Below are 16,574 nucleotides of genomic sequence, written 5' to 3' on the forward strand. Positions count from 1 at the left end.
AGCCAGGCTCTTGGTGCATGTGTGTGTGGTGCTGGGGATAGATGCCAGGCCCTCACATGGGCTGAGCATGTGCTGCACCATGGGGCTGCTCCCAGTCTGGGTTCTGGGACAAAACAGCCAGCTATTATGTACACGGCAGGAGGCAGTGTCGGTGCCATCTCTGCGACTAACTGCCACATCATAATCTTTCTCTGTTCACCCATTTTATATATTGATTAAAAATTGGAGCTTGGGCCAAGTGCTGGTGCCAGCCTTCCTCTTCTGTTGGCCAACCATGTGCTCTTTGTCTGGGCTCAGTTTCCTTGTTTGTTCCACTGGGGAGCTGACAATCAGAGTGGGTTGATAATACTAGGTAACTTCTTCTTTTTTTTTTTTTTTTGCTTATGTGTGTGTGTGTGTGTGTGTGTGTGTATGTTGTCTGGCTCTCCCCAAGGCTTGATTTGGTCTGGTTTTGTTTTGTTTTTTTACAGGATCTTGCTATGTTTTCCAGGCTTATTTTGGCTTCAAGCGAATCCTCCTCCTGAGTAGCTGGACTGCAGGTGTACTCTGCCCCACCTGTCTGGGATAACACATAACCCCACTCTTTGCGGATTGAACCCAGGGCCTATAAACGATGAGCTCATCTACAGCTCTTTTGATAAATTTTAATTTTGACACAGGGCCTCTTTAAGTAGCTAAAAGGACCAGGCTGGGCATGAACTTGCAATCCTCCTACTTCCCCCTGCCAGAATGCTGGAATTAGAGGTGTGCACCACCACATCAGGCTTGGGATAACTTTTCATCTACATGGACATGCATGTTGAGTGTCTGGCATGGTGTGGGGCACGTGCCGATGTCCCTGCCCGACTGTTCCTGGAAGGTGGCAGGTCCCACACACCCTAGGGCTCCTCTGAGGCCAGGCTCTGCCCTGGGCAGCATCATGGTCACAGCCTACAGGAAGGGATCTTTCATAGCCCAAATAACTCAACAAACCTGTTTTCCAAAATCCCTCTCTCTGTTGTGTATCTTGTGCATTGTGTGTTTACTTCTTGGGTGTTGAAATATTTCAGAACTGGCAAAGACAAGTCCCTTCCTGGCCCCTGAACAACACCTCCTCCACCTCAGGGCTGAGCTCTGTCCTGGGGGCCCACTGCGGGAAAATCTGAGTCTGGATTTATCCTGCCCCTCCCAGGAGGGTTGCTCCAGTCCTGCAGAGAAGGAAAATGAGCCCGAGAAGTCAAAGCACTGGGCCAAGCAAAGTCCCAGTGCTAGAAATGCAGGGTTTGAACCCCGGCCACAGACAACCAAATAGGAAAAAACCTCGCCGCCCCAAACCCGTCCACGTTGGCTAGATTCTTGCTGTTGTTTTCTCTCACTTTTTCCTGGGCAGGAAGTGACGGCCGCGGGCCCCAGGACAGCGGGTGGGGGACAGGACGTGGGGCAATGGCTGGGGTCCAAGATGGGCTGTCCAAACCCTGGGCCTAAGGAGCGCGGAAAGCGCTGGAAGGGGAGGACGCTGGAGGGGGGGCGTTAAGGCGCGCAGAACTACCCGGCGCGGGCCGGGCCCCAGTTATGCCTTCGGCCCCAACCGCTGTGGCTCCGCCCTCACCCCCAGGTCCGCAGCCCCGCGGCCGCAGCGAGCGCCCCTCGCCCCTGCCTCAGGGCTTAGGACAGAGAAACTCGGGGCTCTGCGGGCGCGCAAACTACCCGGCGCGGGCCGGACAGGCGCGGGACCACCGCCTCCTCTCCTCTTCCTCCTCCCGATCCTCCTCCCCTCGCAGCTCCTCCTTCTCCTCCTGGCCCGGCGGAGGTGGCTCTTGGGGACCGGGGAGGGGCGGGGCCGGGCAGGCCCAGAAAATCGGGTGCGAGACTCCGGCAGCGGCACCAGCGTAGGCGATGGCGGCGCGCAGCCTGGGCCGAGGCGTGGGGCGGCTGCGGGGCGTCCTGGCGCGAGCGAGGGGCGGGGCCCCCGCGGTGTCCCCCCAGGCCCGGGCATCCTCGTACCCTGCGCAACGCGAGCAGGCGGCTCTGGAGCCCGCCACTTTCTGGGGGTCCCTCGCGCGCGACTCGCTGGTGTGGGACACACCCTACCACACAGTCTGCGACTGCGACTTCGGCAGCGGCAGGATCGGCTGGTTCCTGGGGGGCCGGCTCAACGTGTCGGGTGAGTGGGTGTCGGGTCCCGCGGCCCGGGTTCTGCATCCTGTCACCCCGGTCCCGCGGGTCCCAGCTGCGCGCCCCGAATCCCTCCTTTCGCGCCTTGGTCCGCGCAAGGCTCACGGAAACTGTCCCCAAATGGGACTGGGGCACTGTCCCCAAGTCAGACTCGGGGCGTGAGCTGAGGGAACCTGGGCGATACCTGCCAGGCGGGTGCGGAGCACGGCTGGGGAGCGGCCCCAGAACAAACGGAAAGCGCCTGGCAGTTATCTCCACCTGAGACGCGCCTGGGGACCAGCACAGCCGTGTAAACAAACAGTTGGCGGTGGCCCTGGGAGAATCGCGCAGGGGTCCCAGGGGAAGATGGCTTGGGGGCCGGGGGAGGAGAGCAAGGGGGGGCCAGGGAGAATGGCGCAGAGCGGGAGGGTCTCTAGAAGGGTGGAACGGCTCTGAAACGAGAGCCGGGTGGTTGTGGGGTCCAAGGGAGGAGAGTGCCTCACAAGCGGTCAGAGTGGGTTATCTCTTTGCGGAAGTTCTCAGTCCCAGAGGACCAGCCTCTGCCACATTTGCTGCACACCTGGTGGTGGCGTGGGGGTCACAGAAACCAGCTTCACTAAGCCCTAGTCTTCTGGATTCTCCTGAGCCTGAGTCCTGCTGTTGGGCTGAGATCTGGGCTGGGGGCGTGCTTGCCCTCTCCTGCATCTGAAGAGGCAGCCCAGGCTGGACAGGCAGGGTATCCCTGGGCATCTGGATGGGAGCCTGGGCTGGGGCAGGGGCCTTCCTAGCAAGGTCCTGCCCTGCTCAAGGCAGCAATGAGGTGGGATGTGGTGTCTCCATTTCTCTGCTCCTCTGAGCCTTAGTCTGGCTCTTGTGAAATAGACAACAGTGCTCTTCTCTTAGGCCGGCTGCAGGACATTGTAGGAGGTGTAGATCTGGCTCAGGGCTCACTAGGGATCAATAAGCTGTAGAAATTTTAGTTATATTAAGAAATTGCCATGAAGTGATAGGCAGTGTCTGCTTTTCAAAGGATCTTTGGACAAGTGTTTGTATCCTATGTTGCAGGTTTAATCAAAACGAGTCACTTGATTAGTGTTTTCTTTACAATGGAGTCAGCAGCCACTGTCCTTGAACCAGTGGGGAAGGAGAAAGCCTTGAGTGTACAGAGTGGGTGGAATGTGCCCTTGAGGGGTGGTGCAGTGGGGCTGGCCAGGGCATGGCCAGGGCACAGCCAGGGCACAGAGCAGGTCCTCTAGGAGCCGCCTCTGGACTCCGTGGCAGGCGGAGGCCACAGTTGGCTCCTTCAGGGTTGAACTGATAAGACCAGTGACGTCAAGAATTGGTTTGTGAAGCAGGGAATTCCGCCTCTTTCCCTTGATAGAGCCGAGCCAGACACAGTTTCAGAAAACTGACTGGTAGCAGAGCAGTTTTTGGTAGCTCTCCTGGCTCAGGTGGAGTGTCTGTCCTCTCATCTGGCAAAGGCCAGGCCACAGGAGCAGGGAGCTGCCTAGAAAGTTGTGGAGGGTGGAGAAGCTTTGGCTGGGTCTGTCTGCTGAGCATGGCAAACCAGCAGGACATTGGCCTCTTGCATCTTGCATCCTCCCTTCAGGGACATCTGGACCAGTTCTCCAAATGTGGCCTGAGGCCACAGCAGCTGCAGATTACCTGGTGCAAACCTGCCGCCCCTACTTAGCAAGTGGTTGCCAGGCCTCAGGTCTGTGAATGCCAGCCTGTGCCCCAAACCAGGGCAGGTGAAGACTATCTAAGCCCAGCAGCATGAGAAATCACGTGCCAGAGATGGCACAGACCAAGCAAACATGGCACGGGGTGGCAGCGAAGCACAGTGCAGTTCAGAGGTCTTTCGGTTTGAATCCTGCCTTTTGTTTGGTTGGCTTGCAAGTTTCCTGTCTGTAAACTAAGGATCATGCATACTGAGTTCTGGACTCGTCACTATTGTTACATATGAACGCACCCCAAGTCCACTGCTCACTAGGTACTGTGGGTCAGGACTCCGGAGGTGATTAGAGCTTGGTAAGGTCATGGGGTGCAGCTCTCATGGTGGGAATCCTGTGGCTTTGTAAAAAGATGGGAGAGGGCCAGGGATTTAGCTCAGTGGTGCCACTGCCTGCCTCGCAAGCACAAGGTCCTGAGTTCGATCTCTGGTACCAAACAAAAAAGAGGCGGGGGGAGCAGAAGACACACATGGGTGTGTGTGAATGCATGCATGCGTGTACACACACACACACACAAACACACACACACACAAGCATGAGCTCCCTGCCTCCTGCCATGTGATATCTTGCACTACCGGAGACTTTGTCCACAGGATCATTGCCCAGTGCGGGCCTGAGAGCCTCCAGAGCTGAGCTACCTCAGGTATTTCATTCTAGTAACAGAAAATTGAGCAGTACAGCCCGGATGACTGAGTCTCAGGACTTGTCTCCAAAACTATGCAAGGCTTTTCACAGCAAGTCAGCAAGGCCCAGGCACTGTCCTGGGTGGACGGTCCAAGAGGTCAGGGCATGCCTTGTTAGCCCCTTCTGGCCTGGAGAGGGAGGGCTACCTGCTTGCAGTTTCCTTATCTTATCAGTGGGGTGGGGTTATCAGCATCCCCAGCATGGGGCTCTTCTTGGGATTAGATAAAACTTGTAGAGTCCTGGGCACACTGCAGCCCAATCAGCAGCCAGTGTTAATTATTAATGAAGCACTTGAGGAGGCCTTGACCTGCCAAGTGCTGGGTTTCATAGGAACTGACCAGCCTAGGGTGGGTGGGAAGCAGGCTTTGAAAGTCACACAGATCCCTCAAAGCTGCAGTTGAGCTCTGATGCCCAGGGGTGGGTGACGGTGTCCCAGGCCCCAGGGCAGGGCCTCTGCTGCATCTCCCTTTGCTTTGCCGAAGCTTCTCTGGAAATCCAAATTCTGAAGGATTCTTTCCCGCCCTTGAAACTTGGCTCTGTTCTTTGTGAAGCTTGACAGATACTAAAGACTCCAGAGGTCAGGAAGTTGTAAATGTGAAAGTGGAGGGAAACTGTGTACTGCTTTCAAAGCACAGCTAAACTCCCTTTTCTAAACTCCAATTTTGAGTCTGACTTATTTTAAAATATATATATAAAATATATATAAATATATATATTATTTAAAAATATATATTATAAAATACATATATATATTTACATATTCTTACTCAAGTAAGAGGGCGAACAAACTATTTAATAAAGCATTGAATATCGAGCTCTTATTGAGCCTTACTCCTCCTGCCTCTCTCTCTCTCTGCCTCTCTCTCTCTCTCTCTCTCTCTCTCTCTCTGCTGGGGAACCTAGGGTCTCTCACAGGCTAGGCAAATGCTATAACACTGAGCTGCAACCCCAGCCCTTTTCCATGCTTTTTGGGGTGTTTCTGCTGGAATGGAGGTCACTTTACTGTCACTGTCTCCTCTGTGACATGCCTCCAGTCATTCAGAAAGCGGATTGATGACAGCAAGATGCCACATCCACACCCTCTACTTCATTTTCCTCTCAGTGATTGAATCAGCTTTTCTAGGGTTTTTCAGGAACTCTAAATGAAAATTGACTCCAATCTTGGGGGGCGGGTCCTCTGGAAGGATCTCTGGATTCTTCTCCCTCATCAGAATCCTGACTTACTTTAAATAGCATTCTCTTCTGGAAAGTTGGCAAATATGATATTTTGTGACTGATGTCATATTTTAAAATGTGCCATGAGGTTTGCTATTTAAAGAAAAACCATTGTGAATCCTTTTGCGACTATTAACTCTCACTTTTCCTTTTATTAAGATTGTATTTTTGTGTGCTGGGTTCACTTACAGGCGGACTATGTGTGAGGGATATATTTAAACATCCAACCAGTGAGCTAGGGCTGGGGGTGTGGCCAGTGGCAGAGCTCTTGCCTAGCCAGCTGGAGGCCCTGGTTTCCATTAGCACTGCCAAAAAAAATTAAAAAGAAGTTCTTGAAAATTCCTATGTTAGCATGTTCCATCTTTGTAATGGAAATAATAACTCTTGTAATTCTTTTCTTGTTAATGAAACTAAAAACCCATGGCCCACCAACAGGCATTAGTGTAACTGTTGCAGGCTGGGTTGAGGGCCCAGGCAGGACCCGAGCTCCAGCGACAGGACCAAGCATGGTGGCCAAGGGCTGGCACTTTGCTCCCAGGGGCCTCAGCTGTCTCTCGAGATGCCAACAGGGAGGGGTTGGTGGCCCCATTGTGCAGATGTGGACATAAAGGACCCAACTCCAGGATGGTAGTGAATAACCGAGGCCATGGAGTCTCATTCTAACGAGGAGTGGCTCCTAAATTCATTATCAAAGGACAGAATTACAACCATGTATGTAAGGATCTCAACTGGGTTCTCTTCCTCCATTCTAGAATTAGGCAAAGCTTCATCATAGTGTCCCAGTGGACAGAACAGAGCAGGTGGGGGCAGAGAGGGTCTGTGCAAGAGAGTGGCCTCCTGTAATGCTCATTTAACAGTACAGAGCAGATCAAGCTGAGTGTCTTGCTTAAGGTTGTTACAGCTGCTGGGGGACATTGTGATGCAATCCCCATCCCCTTTCCTCCAGGGTCCCCAGAGCCTTGTGACCCAGAAGAAGGAAGGAAGTGTCACGGTGAAGTGGGGTGGGAGGGAATTATGTGTTGAGAGGCTTGGAAGGCTTGCAGTGGGAGGTGGGGCCTGGCCAGCCCTTCTTGGAAACGTGTGGAAACAAAACTTTCTTGTCCTACTTCTCAACTCTTTGTGTGAGGTTTTTATTTTTCATTTTTTGAATTTAGAGATGTAAGGATTTCCTTTTTTCCCTCTTCCCTCCTTCTTTCCTTCCTTTCTTCTGTCCTGGATTCAGACAGTAGCAGGCACTGTGAGTATATGCTAAGAGCCCCTCTGGCCACAGTCCCTGCATGCCTCACACTATGGTGGCTGTGAGCAGAGATGGGTTGTTTTGTTTGTGTTTCCCTTGTGAGCCACCCTCTGAACTTACAATGGAAAACACCTAGTTCTTGCAGGCATGGCCAAAGTCAGGGATGGTTATTCTTGGACTGATGGAAGCTGAGGTTTGGACTAAAAAGGAGGGCTTTGTCTGCTGCCAGTGAGTGCTTGGCATAGGGCCGGGCTGGAGACCTGATGTTTAGCCTTGGTTGCAGGCTGCTAGCCAGAAAGTGGGGACCTGATGTCACACAGCATTTGGCAAGTGTGTTTGATTGCTCTGGTCCCCAAAGGAAAAGAAAGCCCTGGGGTCTGGAGTCCGTGCACAAAGCGGAATGTGCAGGTATGGACCCAGGAACTGAGTCCCCATGGGCCCTGAAACCACAGCCACAGCTTGAGGCTGGGACAGGGCTCACAGCCCTTCTGGAGGTTCTGAGATTCTGACACCTGCAAGGTTGAGAAGCACCAATTTTGGCCAAAAATGAGGCTTTCCATTTGAAGGCCAAAGCCAGAATATGTGTGTTCCCTCCCTACGCACAGTGGGGCCACCTGGGGCCCGTTAGACCCCTATGTCACCCTGCAACTGGAGGACATGACCCAACCATCCCTGCCTTTGTGACCCACAGCTCCAAGCTCTGGGTTGAGCAACTGCACCGACATGACCTGGACAGGTGGCCTGAAGCCATGTGGCCAACAACAGATATCTCAGGCCCTTAGAGGGAGGCGTAGGGCCCAGTACACAGGAAGTGTGAGCTGGGACTGTGTGTAGGCTGGAAGGGGACTATGCAAAATGCCTGGAGTGAGGACTCCCCAGACTCTGCGGGGTCTCTGGCAGAGCCCCATATTGGGAAAGTGCTCCATGCTGACCTGTCTAGATCCTGGACATGGCTGCTGTGCCCTGCTCCCCACACACCTGGTGCTCTCCACCTGTGGCAGGGGCCTGCCTCACTCTGCTCTGCCACTCTGGCTGGCACATGACCTTCGGGCTCTGAGCAGGGCTCACCTGACCTCAAGCTGTCACGCTTCAGTGAGAAGAATGTCCAGGCACCTACTGTCCTTCAGCGACCCCCACGTGGAGTGTCAGGTGTGTGTGAGCCCTTTGTGGCCAGGGAAGTGTCACACGCAGCTGTACACACATCTACACATATGCATACGTACACAGCCATGAATGCACAAACACCCGTACACGCACACACTCACACCCACACCTGTACACGCACATACTTACACATCCACATGCCTACATACCCATTCACACATGTACACCTTTGCATGTGCACTAACACCCAACGATTGTGTACCTCCAGCCCTACCTCTGAGTCCTTTGTCAGTTTCTCTCTCTCTCTCTCTCTCTCTCTCTCTCTCTCTCGTCATTTCTTCTCTGTTCTAGTGCTTCAGAGGAATTCCGTGTCAGTAGCATTAGTATTTTCCCCTGCATCTACCTTGTTACACTTTTTTAAAAACAGATTTTGAAGTGTACAGTGCAGTTTGTGTGTAGAGAGATGGAAGCTGTACGCTGTTCTGTACTTAGTCCTCTTACATAACTGAAATATACCCATTGATTAGTGACTTCCCCTTTCCTTCCTTCTTCCTGTAACCTTTGGGAATCACAATTCCATGTGTATTCTTTACTTTAGGTATAATTTACACACAGAAACACTAAGGTGACCCTGAGGGATGGGGGTGGCAGGTGCCCTGAGTTTCCCACGGCGCTCATTTCCTCTGAATTCCTGGAGACGGGTGGGAAGTGGAAAGCAGCTGGCTTCCAGGGTTGGAGGAGGCTCACCTTTGAAATCTCATGATCGGGACAGGGTGTTGGGTAAGTGAGGATTAGGGCAGACGGCAGCACAGACCGGTTTCTACAGAAGCCTTGTGATCTGAGCTTGGGTACAGGAGGGGAACGGGGAGAATTCTGGGAAATCGGGATGGTGTTTTCCCATGGTGCAGGAGAGGCTGGTACAGGGTGCTGGCTGATCACCTGGGAGAGAACTTGGCTCCTGGCCCTGGTGGGCACCCACACCCGTGGGCCACAGTCATGGCCCAAACTGTCTGCCCTGTGCTGGCTGCACACAGACCCCTGGAGCCCAGGAAGCAGGAGGCCAGTAGGGCCCACGGATGAGGAGGAGCTGGAAGGTGCCAAAGTGCAGCCAGGGCCGGGACCATGGCTGCCTCAGGTACTCGTGGGGGTTGTGAGACCATGTCCGTATGGTGACTGGCTTCTCCTCACAGCTCTTACATCTCCCTCTCTAGGGAGGTGAGTTCTCCTAACTGTGGGTGAGGGCAGGGTCCCGCTCAGGGAGTGGACTCCCTATCTTTGCTCTTACACCCAGCAATTAATATCTGTGCTCCTGTTTCTGTGCAGTCAACTGCTTGGACCAGCATGTCCGGAAGGCACCTGAGAGTGTCGCTTTGATCTGGGAGCGTGATGAACCTGGCACAGAAGTGAAGATCACCTACAGGTATGACATCCCCTGCCCACACAGGGCCACTGAGGCCTTCTGTGGCCTTAACAGAGGAGGCATCCTACTTGGAAGCAGCCCTGGCCTCCCCTTTGTTCTGGGTCCTGAGCCTCTTCATTTAGGAGGAGCTGGGTCCTCTTGAGCCAAGCTGGTGAGGGTTCATGGAGCAGGGAGCCATGTGGCCCATGCCGCCCTGAGAACGGCTTGTCTCAGTGTCAGGGAGCGAGTTTCAGCCTTGGAGAGGATCCTGGCCCCCGAACAGGAGGCTTGGAGGCAGCTGATAAAGTGAATGCTGACATCACGGGCTCCAGCCATACCACCTGTCCTGCTGGACCCTTAGGAGAGAGCAACAGTGAAGAACGCTTTGAAAGAGCTTTGGGCAAACTTAATGTTTTTGTTCTTTGATCCTTAAGTGATTCTATGCACATTCTATGTGCCAGGCATGTGTGCCCTGGGTTAGCTCAAGGCCCCCACAGCCCTCAGGCCAGTGCAGCTCCCACGGCTGGGACGCTCCTTTGCCAACGTGTCCCACAGTGGGTAGAGCTCCTGGGACCCACTGAGCAGCCCCGGGAAGAGGTGCCAGCAGGTGCAGCCTTGGTGCTGTTCGAGGACTGGTCGTCCCTGGGTCTGGATGCTGTGTCCTCTGCCATCTTTGAGTCCAGCACCGCTGACTGCTGTGACATGGGATTAAATGTAAAACCACTCAGGAATGCTTGGGACGGAAGCCAGCACGATAACGCTGACAGAGACATCAGGTCCATGGCAACAAAGTGGCCTGGGGCAGAGATGGGCGACATGTTTATTGTTCTGTTTGTCTAAAAATAAACAGAGTTAGTCCAAGATGGCCTGCATACCTTGCTGGGCTTGGTACCGATGGCCATTTGTGTTGCTGTTCGAGGGAAAAGTGTAAGTACAGGTTATCTGTAATTGCTGCAGCGCTCAAAGGGCACCAGTTAATTATTTTCCTGGTCATTTCAGATGTTTGAGATGAGATTTTCTTCCTTCCCTCTCCTAGGAGAGCCTCTATCCTTGCTGCTGGTTGTCCTGCTGGCAGGCACAGACACAGCCCCTAAATAAATCCCTGCGTGCCCAGAAGCCAGGTGCAGTGGCCCTCAGGGTCCTTAGGATGGCCACAGGCCTTGTGGGTCCAGCAAGCCAGGTCCAGACTCATAACCTGTCCCCCACTTTGGTGCTGGGGCTCAAAGCCTGGCCCTGTGTATGCCAGTCCAGTGCTCTACCACCGAGGAGCACCCTGGCTCCTGGTCCTTTAAAGGAACCTGAGGGGCTGAGGCTCTACAGGCTGGGATGTTGGTGCCCTCTGGTTTCCTGGCACCAGGAAGCTTTGGTGTCCCCAAAGTTACCGTCTGGGGGAGTGTCAGGGGACCTGGGGAAAGAGTCTTTCCTGTCACCCCAGCCCATCTCATAAGGCACAGAACAGCCATTGCTCCAGAAAATTGTGCCCCCCCTTCTCAGTCGCTGCCCCTCCCCTTTAAATGACTACTGCTCTGATTTTTTTCTGAATAGAAATTATTTTTAACCCAAACTACAGGGAAGGAGGCAGACTCAGAGGTGGAGTGGCTTGTCCAGGGCAGGTGCTTGGTGGGGGCTGCTGGGGCTCACACCCAGGTCAGCGAGTTCAGAGGGAGGAGCCCACATCCATGCTATGGTGCACAGGGGAGACTCACTGGGGCCCCAATGAACGGTGGTTGGAGCCCTTCATGTGCCACATCAGCACCCTGTCTGGAACCAGTTTGCTGGGTGGCTGCTCACACATCCCCATCCTCAAGGGTCCTGAGCCTCAGTCTTGGCTGTTACCCCTGACAGGTGCCTTTCTGAAGAGTCAAGCTAAACTGTGACTACACCTCCTCCCCCGAAACCATCGATCCAGCCCTCGGTAACAGCTCCGTTAGGGGACTCAGGAAGCGCTGCCATGTGTTGTGTGCTTGGGTGGTTATGCACACGTGCACACTCACACCTTTCACACCTGCTCCCTTGGCACCACGCAGCTCTGCCTCCTGCTCCCTGGGCTGTTGGTCTGGAGCCAGCTCCCAGCTACGGCTTACAGTGGACCTCCCTGCTGTCTTTGGGGGTGCTGTTCTGCATACTGCATCTGAACCCGTTGTGCCCCAAGCCAGGGAGGCTCAAGGGTTGCACTTTAGGAACCTTGGGGGTCGAGTGTCCTTACTTGTCTTCCACTTGTCCACATCACCCACGCCTTCCTTCTGTGGCTGCAACCCCAGAGCCATGACCACTTGCAGCCGGAGCCAGGTCCCAGTGTCCTTTGCGGAAGACACCATGAGGTAGCTCAGCCTGAGGCAGCTGTGATGACTGAGGCTGCTTCCCCCCACACCCAGCCCTCTGACTGTGAGGGGGGGCTGGGAGGCCACCAGGCCCGGTCAAGGTGCCAAGGTAAGTGCTGGGTTGCACCCTGGGCAGCTGCTCTGTCCTGCCGTCCAGGTGGTCATCCTTTAGAAGACACCCCTTCACATCCCAGGCAGGTGAGCAGGTTCTAGAGACCAGTGGGAACTAGGGAATCCAGAACAGTCTGGGTGGATGGAAGTGGCTTCAAGACCACTGCCTTTCTGACCAGCATGCAAGCTTCCTGCCTAACCTGGGGTCTATGTAGGGGATGACATGGGGGTGACAGGGCCTGCAGCTTGCTTTACCCCTCTCAGCCTGTGTTTGGGTCTGACACAGGCGAGGGCAGGGAATAGGTGCCTGGCTGATGTTTATCATACCTCTGAGCTAGCACATTTCTCCCAGAGGCTTCTGTGGAAGGTCTGAACTTGAACCTGAGCCCAAAGGAGAGAGTCATAATTGCATCTGTAGAATTAGGGATTGGATGATACTAGGGCTGGAGTATGGGCTGGGACGATGTCCCAGCAGCCTCGTGGACATAGCAACAGGTTGATGGCCTTGCTGCCATCACCTGAGCCGAATGTGGTTTTTGTGGGGTGATTCTTTGCTTGGTCTCTCCTGGCCTTCTGTATTGGGTAGGGCTCATTTGCAGTGAGTGAGTCCTGAATATGGGGGTGCCAGCCCCCTGACTTTTCTGCCTCAAGCTCCTTGTGGGTGCTAGGGGTTGGCCTTCTCCCCAGTGTGCTGGATCGGGCACTGCATTATCAAAAATCCACTCAGCCAGTGTCAGTGTGGATGGCCCATGAGGAAGTTCAAGATGGGCACCCACATGCTGCTCTGGGTAGGCATGGGGGCTGCAGCCTGGATCCACTTTCCAGAGAGGCAAGTGTCCTGGTTGTCTTCAAATGTGGCCACTTATGAAGCTCACAGATGTGGCCTGCCCTGTGGTTCAAGGGATTGGAAACAGGAAGTCAGGCCATGAACACCTGGTGGAAGAGGCCTCAGGGGGTTGAGTTTGGGAGGCAGAGGGGACAGGTGTGAGCAGCAAGGCTGAAGGGCTGGGACCACTGAGCTGACCTCTGTGGAGACCCCTGCTCTGTGCTCATGCTGTCCCCATGTTGGCCCTCAGGCTGTCATTTGCAAGATGGACTCACACTTTTCCTCCACAGGGCTACAGGATGCTGAACAGGACATGCAGGCTGAAAGCCCAGGCTGGGATTGGGAGAGGAAGGTTCATATCCCCAGTGGGTGGGGCCAGGCTGAGACAGGATGATGAAGAGGGGGACCAAAGGACATGAGGTGGCCTTGGGGCAATCGTGTCACATGGTCACAGCTTGCTGATCCCCGAGTGACTGCAGTCTGTGCACCCTGCTGGGCACAGGCCAGCGGCATTGAGCAATGTGCAGTATGCAGAGCCCCCTGCCTGCATCAGAGCCCAGGCAGACCTCTCAGTTGCTCTGGCTGAGAAGCTTGGACTGGACCTTGCACTCTGGTGGCTAGAATCCATGATGTTTGACTAGACCCTGCCTGTCCTTAACTGCAGCTCCAGATGTTGGGGCTGGGACATGTTTGGAATCCGTTCACGTGACCCCTGTGCTCCTTTGTCATTCTTTTAGTGTGGGCTGATGTTTGGGCTGCAGCAGTCATGACTGTGGAGCTTATCTGGGTATCTAGGAGACCTCTGTAGGGACTTTCTGGGATGGTCAGGAGCACATAGCCAAGTACCCGCCCCCTGGGAGCTGCAGTCCCTCCTTCCTCTGCCCCTGAGGGCTGGAGGGGTGGGGCTGGTCCTTGGGAGAGTCCCGCCTCTGAGTGTCCCCAGTCTGAGCTTGGTTCTTGTTTTGTGATTCTCTCCTGCTTTGGAGCCTGCAGACTGGGTGAGCCTGAGCACGGCTTTGCTGCTCTATGGTGTCTGCTCCCCAGTCAGGTCCCTGTCAGGACAGTAGTCCTCCACAGGAGGGTTTAGCCTGACCCATCTCCCATCCCCTCCCCAGGCTGCCTCTCTGTCCCCTGCCCTTGCCTCCTCCCTGTCCTCCTACATAGGGGGGACACAGTGTTCCCAGCGTGGCCCGAGGGAAGGTGGAGTTGGACCGTGGGGCTCTGCCCCACGCCCAGTCCCCTGGAAGTCCCTCAGTGTCTCTCCCGTCCCCAGTCTCTGGCCACCCTCACCCTACCACATTGTGAGAAAATGGGCTTGGAGCCATTCCTATGTGCAAAGGCCTTCAGTCATCTCAGCACCCAAGGCCGCTGTGACTCATAGGTTCTGGAGCTTGCTGACTCTAGGATGGGATTTTTGGGGTGTAGAGTTGGCCATTTTCCAAATTGACAGTCCTATTGGACAGTATAAGCCTATTAATTTTCTGGGCTTTGCAACTAAGTTGTCTGTTTTATCAGTCTCCTGTTTTTGTTTTGTTCTGTTTTTGAGATAGGTATTGCTGTGGTGCCCAGGCTGGCCTCCAGCTCCTGGGCTGAAGTGATCCTCCTGCTTCAGCTTCCTAAGTAGCTGGGACTACCAGCAGGGGCCACCATACTTGGTGCCAGTCATATGCTTTGTGTGAGTTTTGGGGCACATTTTCCATGGTGCAAATAGGGGTGCTTTGATGGAGTTGCCAAGGGCCCATGTGTGCTGTGGACTACAGTGTCCTCAGTGGGGCCTTCCAGCAGATGGGCTGCAGGGTCCTGTGGCCTGGGAAAGGAGGGGACATGGATGGGAGCAAAGAGCTGTGCCTTTGCTCTTCCCCTTCTTCCCAAATTTACTATTCAAGTTTTTGTTGGGAATTACTAATTAATAAGTGAATAATTAAGTAGAAGGAATGAGATGAGTAACAAGCACTGTAGTTACAGAGCAATGGTTAATTCATGTGACCTTCAAGGGCAGCCATAAGGGCCAGGTGTGGTGCTTGCAGAACAGGAGGCTCCCCTGGGGTGGTGAGGGCAACTTTGCTGGTTCTCTAGGCTCTCAGGCTGGATGCATTGAGAGTGCTCCTCAGAGCAAAGTGGACCTCGGTCCTGTGCCCCTGGGGTGGGCATGGTGGAAATATTTTTGTTGTCAAGTGCCACACCAGGGCTTTCCTCCAGAGAAGGCTGCTTGGTGAACATTTCTCAGCATGAAGTGGGCCCTGCCTCCTGTCCTGTTACATGGTCGGGTGCTGCCCCAGGCTCTGGTGCCCTGTGGTGACCCTGGAGCAGCCTTCCCTGTCTGGGTTCACAGGGAAGCCTAGAACTAGGATAAGCAGCCTGTGCCCAGCCTGGAGCTTTCTGTGACTTCAGTGTTCTGTTTTGCTTTTGCTATCCCGGAGCAGCTGGATGGGTCATGTGACTGGACAGAGGCCTGAAACACCCTGGGGCTTTTTTTTTTCTTCAGTCACAGAGAAAAGTGAATGATTTTAGAAAGTTAAAACCAACATACTTTTCCCAGTCCCACCAGGGCAGGGAATCTCTTGTGTGGTCTGAGAGGTAAACAAGTCCCTCCTGCTATGGTGAGTGTGCTGCCAGGTCCAGCTGTGTTCCAGCTGGGCTCCAGGCTTGGTGTCCACTGTACCCCTGGGCCAAAGGCTGCAGGAGCCTGTGGTTCTTAATGAGTTGGCACCTGGTTCCCTGTGATGTGAGCTGTGCTGTGTGACTGGGAGGGAAAAGAACTTCTCTTCCGGAGACAAGATTCGGGTCAGGGCCAAGGGCTGAGGTCCAAGAGGAAGCCAGGCGTTAATGAAAGCTGAGGTTTGCTCGAGCCTCACTGGTGCCTTCCATTCCACTGACTGCTGGGCTGGAGGCAGACCTAGGATGTGGGCTGTGACCTGGGTGTACCTGGGCTCCTGCACCCACCCCCTCCTGCAGTCTGGTGACAAGAAGGGCTCAGTCTAACCCCACAAGCCAGCGGCTTTCAGCACTTCTCTTGTTAGTTACTATTGGAACAAGAGTCAGCCTCAAGTTCAGAGCCTTTGGTTCTGGTTTACTTATATTTTTTACTTTTTGGTGCTGGGATGGAACCCAGGGCTGTGTGCATCACTTGAGTTGCATCCTCAGACCCATTCAATGTTAAAATAAATTTATATTTAAAAAGTAAGCTAACCCAGGGCAATGTGGTCCATAAATGAAACACCACTGGCACATGGTAGAACCATGAAGTTGTTCTGATCCGAGACTTTGGGACGAGCTAGGTTTGGACCAAGGCTGGGTTTGGACCTGCTAAACTCATCCAACTGAACAGCCTGGAGAAAGAGGCTGAAGCTTTCTGAGTTTCGGATTTCTCGTCTGGACAGGGGCCTACAAACTCTGAGCCATGGGCTGTTATGTGGTCAGATGGTTCTGTGAAGCCAGCTCTGGGCTCAGGTGCTTGCCCCATAGCTATCACTGCTGCCAGTCTGGGGAGAAAGTGGAAATTGGGGTGGGGGTGCATGGCTGGGACTGGCCTGGAGAGAAGGATCCCTGAGCTCACCAGAAGGCAGGGTGGGTGGAGAAGGTGGGTGGCATGAGGCAGGTGATGGGTGGGTGGTGCAGAAGTCCTCTCATCCCAGAACCACGGGCTGGCTGAGTGCTTGGAGCCCCAGATTGGCAGCATCTCCAACCATGGGTGACTCTACACCCTTCTCAGACCAGGTCCTGCCACCAGTGCTTGCTGCTGGGCATGGAGCAGGTGTGGCTTCTCAAAGACTTCTGCAGACCAACATATTGCTGCTTCTGTATCAAATGA

At 54.1% G+C, this 16,574-nt stretch overlaps 1 protein-coding gene across 5 annotated transcripts in view; it reads left to right on the plus strand.

Moving 5' to 3' along the window:
* Acss1 (acyl-CoA synthetase short chain family member 1) overlaps positions 1-16,574 on the plus strand; it is a 47,066-nt gene that overhangs the window by 9,006 nt on the left and 21,486 nt on the right. The window contains exons 1-2 of one of the 5 annotated variants that reach the window (XM_021252141.2): positions 1,515-2,143; positions 9,430-9,526. In XM_021252141.2, the coding sequence (XP_021107800.2) occupies positions 1,876-2,143; positions 9,430-9,526 (365 nt within the window). In that variant the 5' untranslated portion in view covers positions 1,515-1,875. Of the gene's footprint in view, positions 1-1,514; positions 2,144-9,213; positions 9,242-9,429; positions 9,527-16,574 lie in introns of those variants that run through there. The other 4 variants (XM_004874776.4, XM_004874775.4, XM_004874778.4 and 1 more) reach the window with 4 other exon arrangements.

Source organism: Heterocephalus glaber, unplaced genomic scaffold (genome assembly GCF_053883595.1).
Source record: "Heterocephalus glaber isolate CG9 unplaced genomic scaffold, H.glaber_assembly_v1.0 deba00001532, whole genome shotgun sequence".
Taxonomy (NCBI): Eukaryota; Metazoa; Chordata; class Mammalia; order Rodentia; family Bathyergidae; genus Heterocephalus; species Heterocephalus glaber.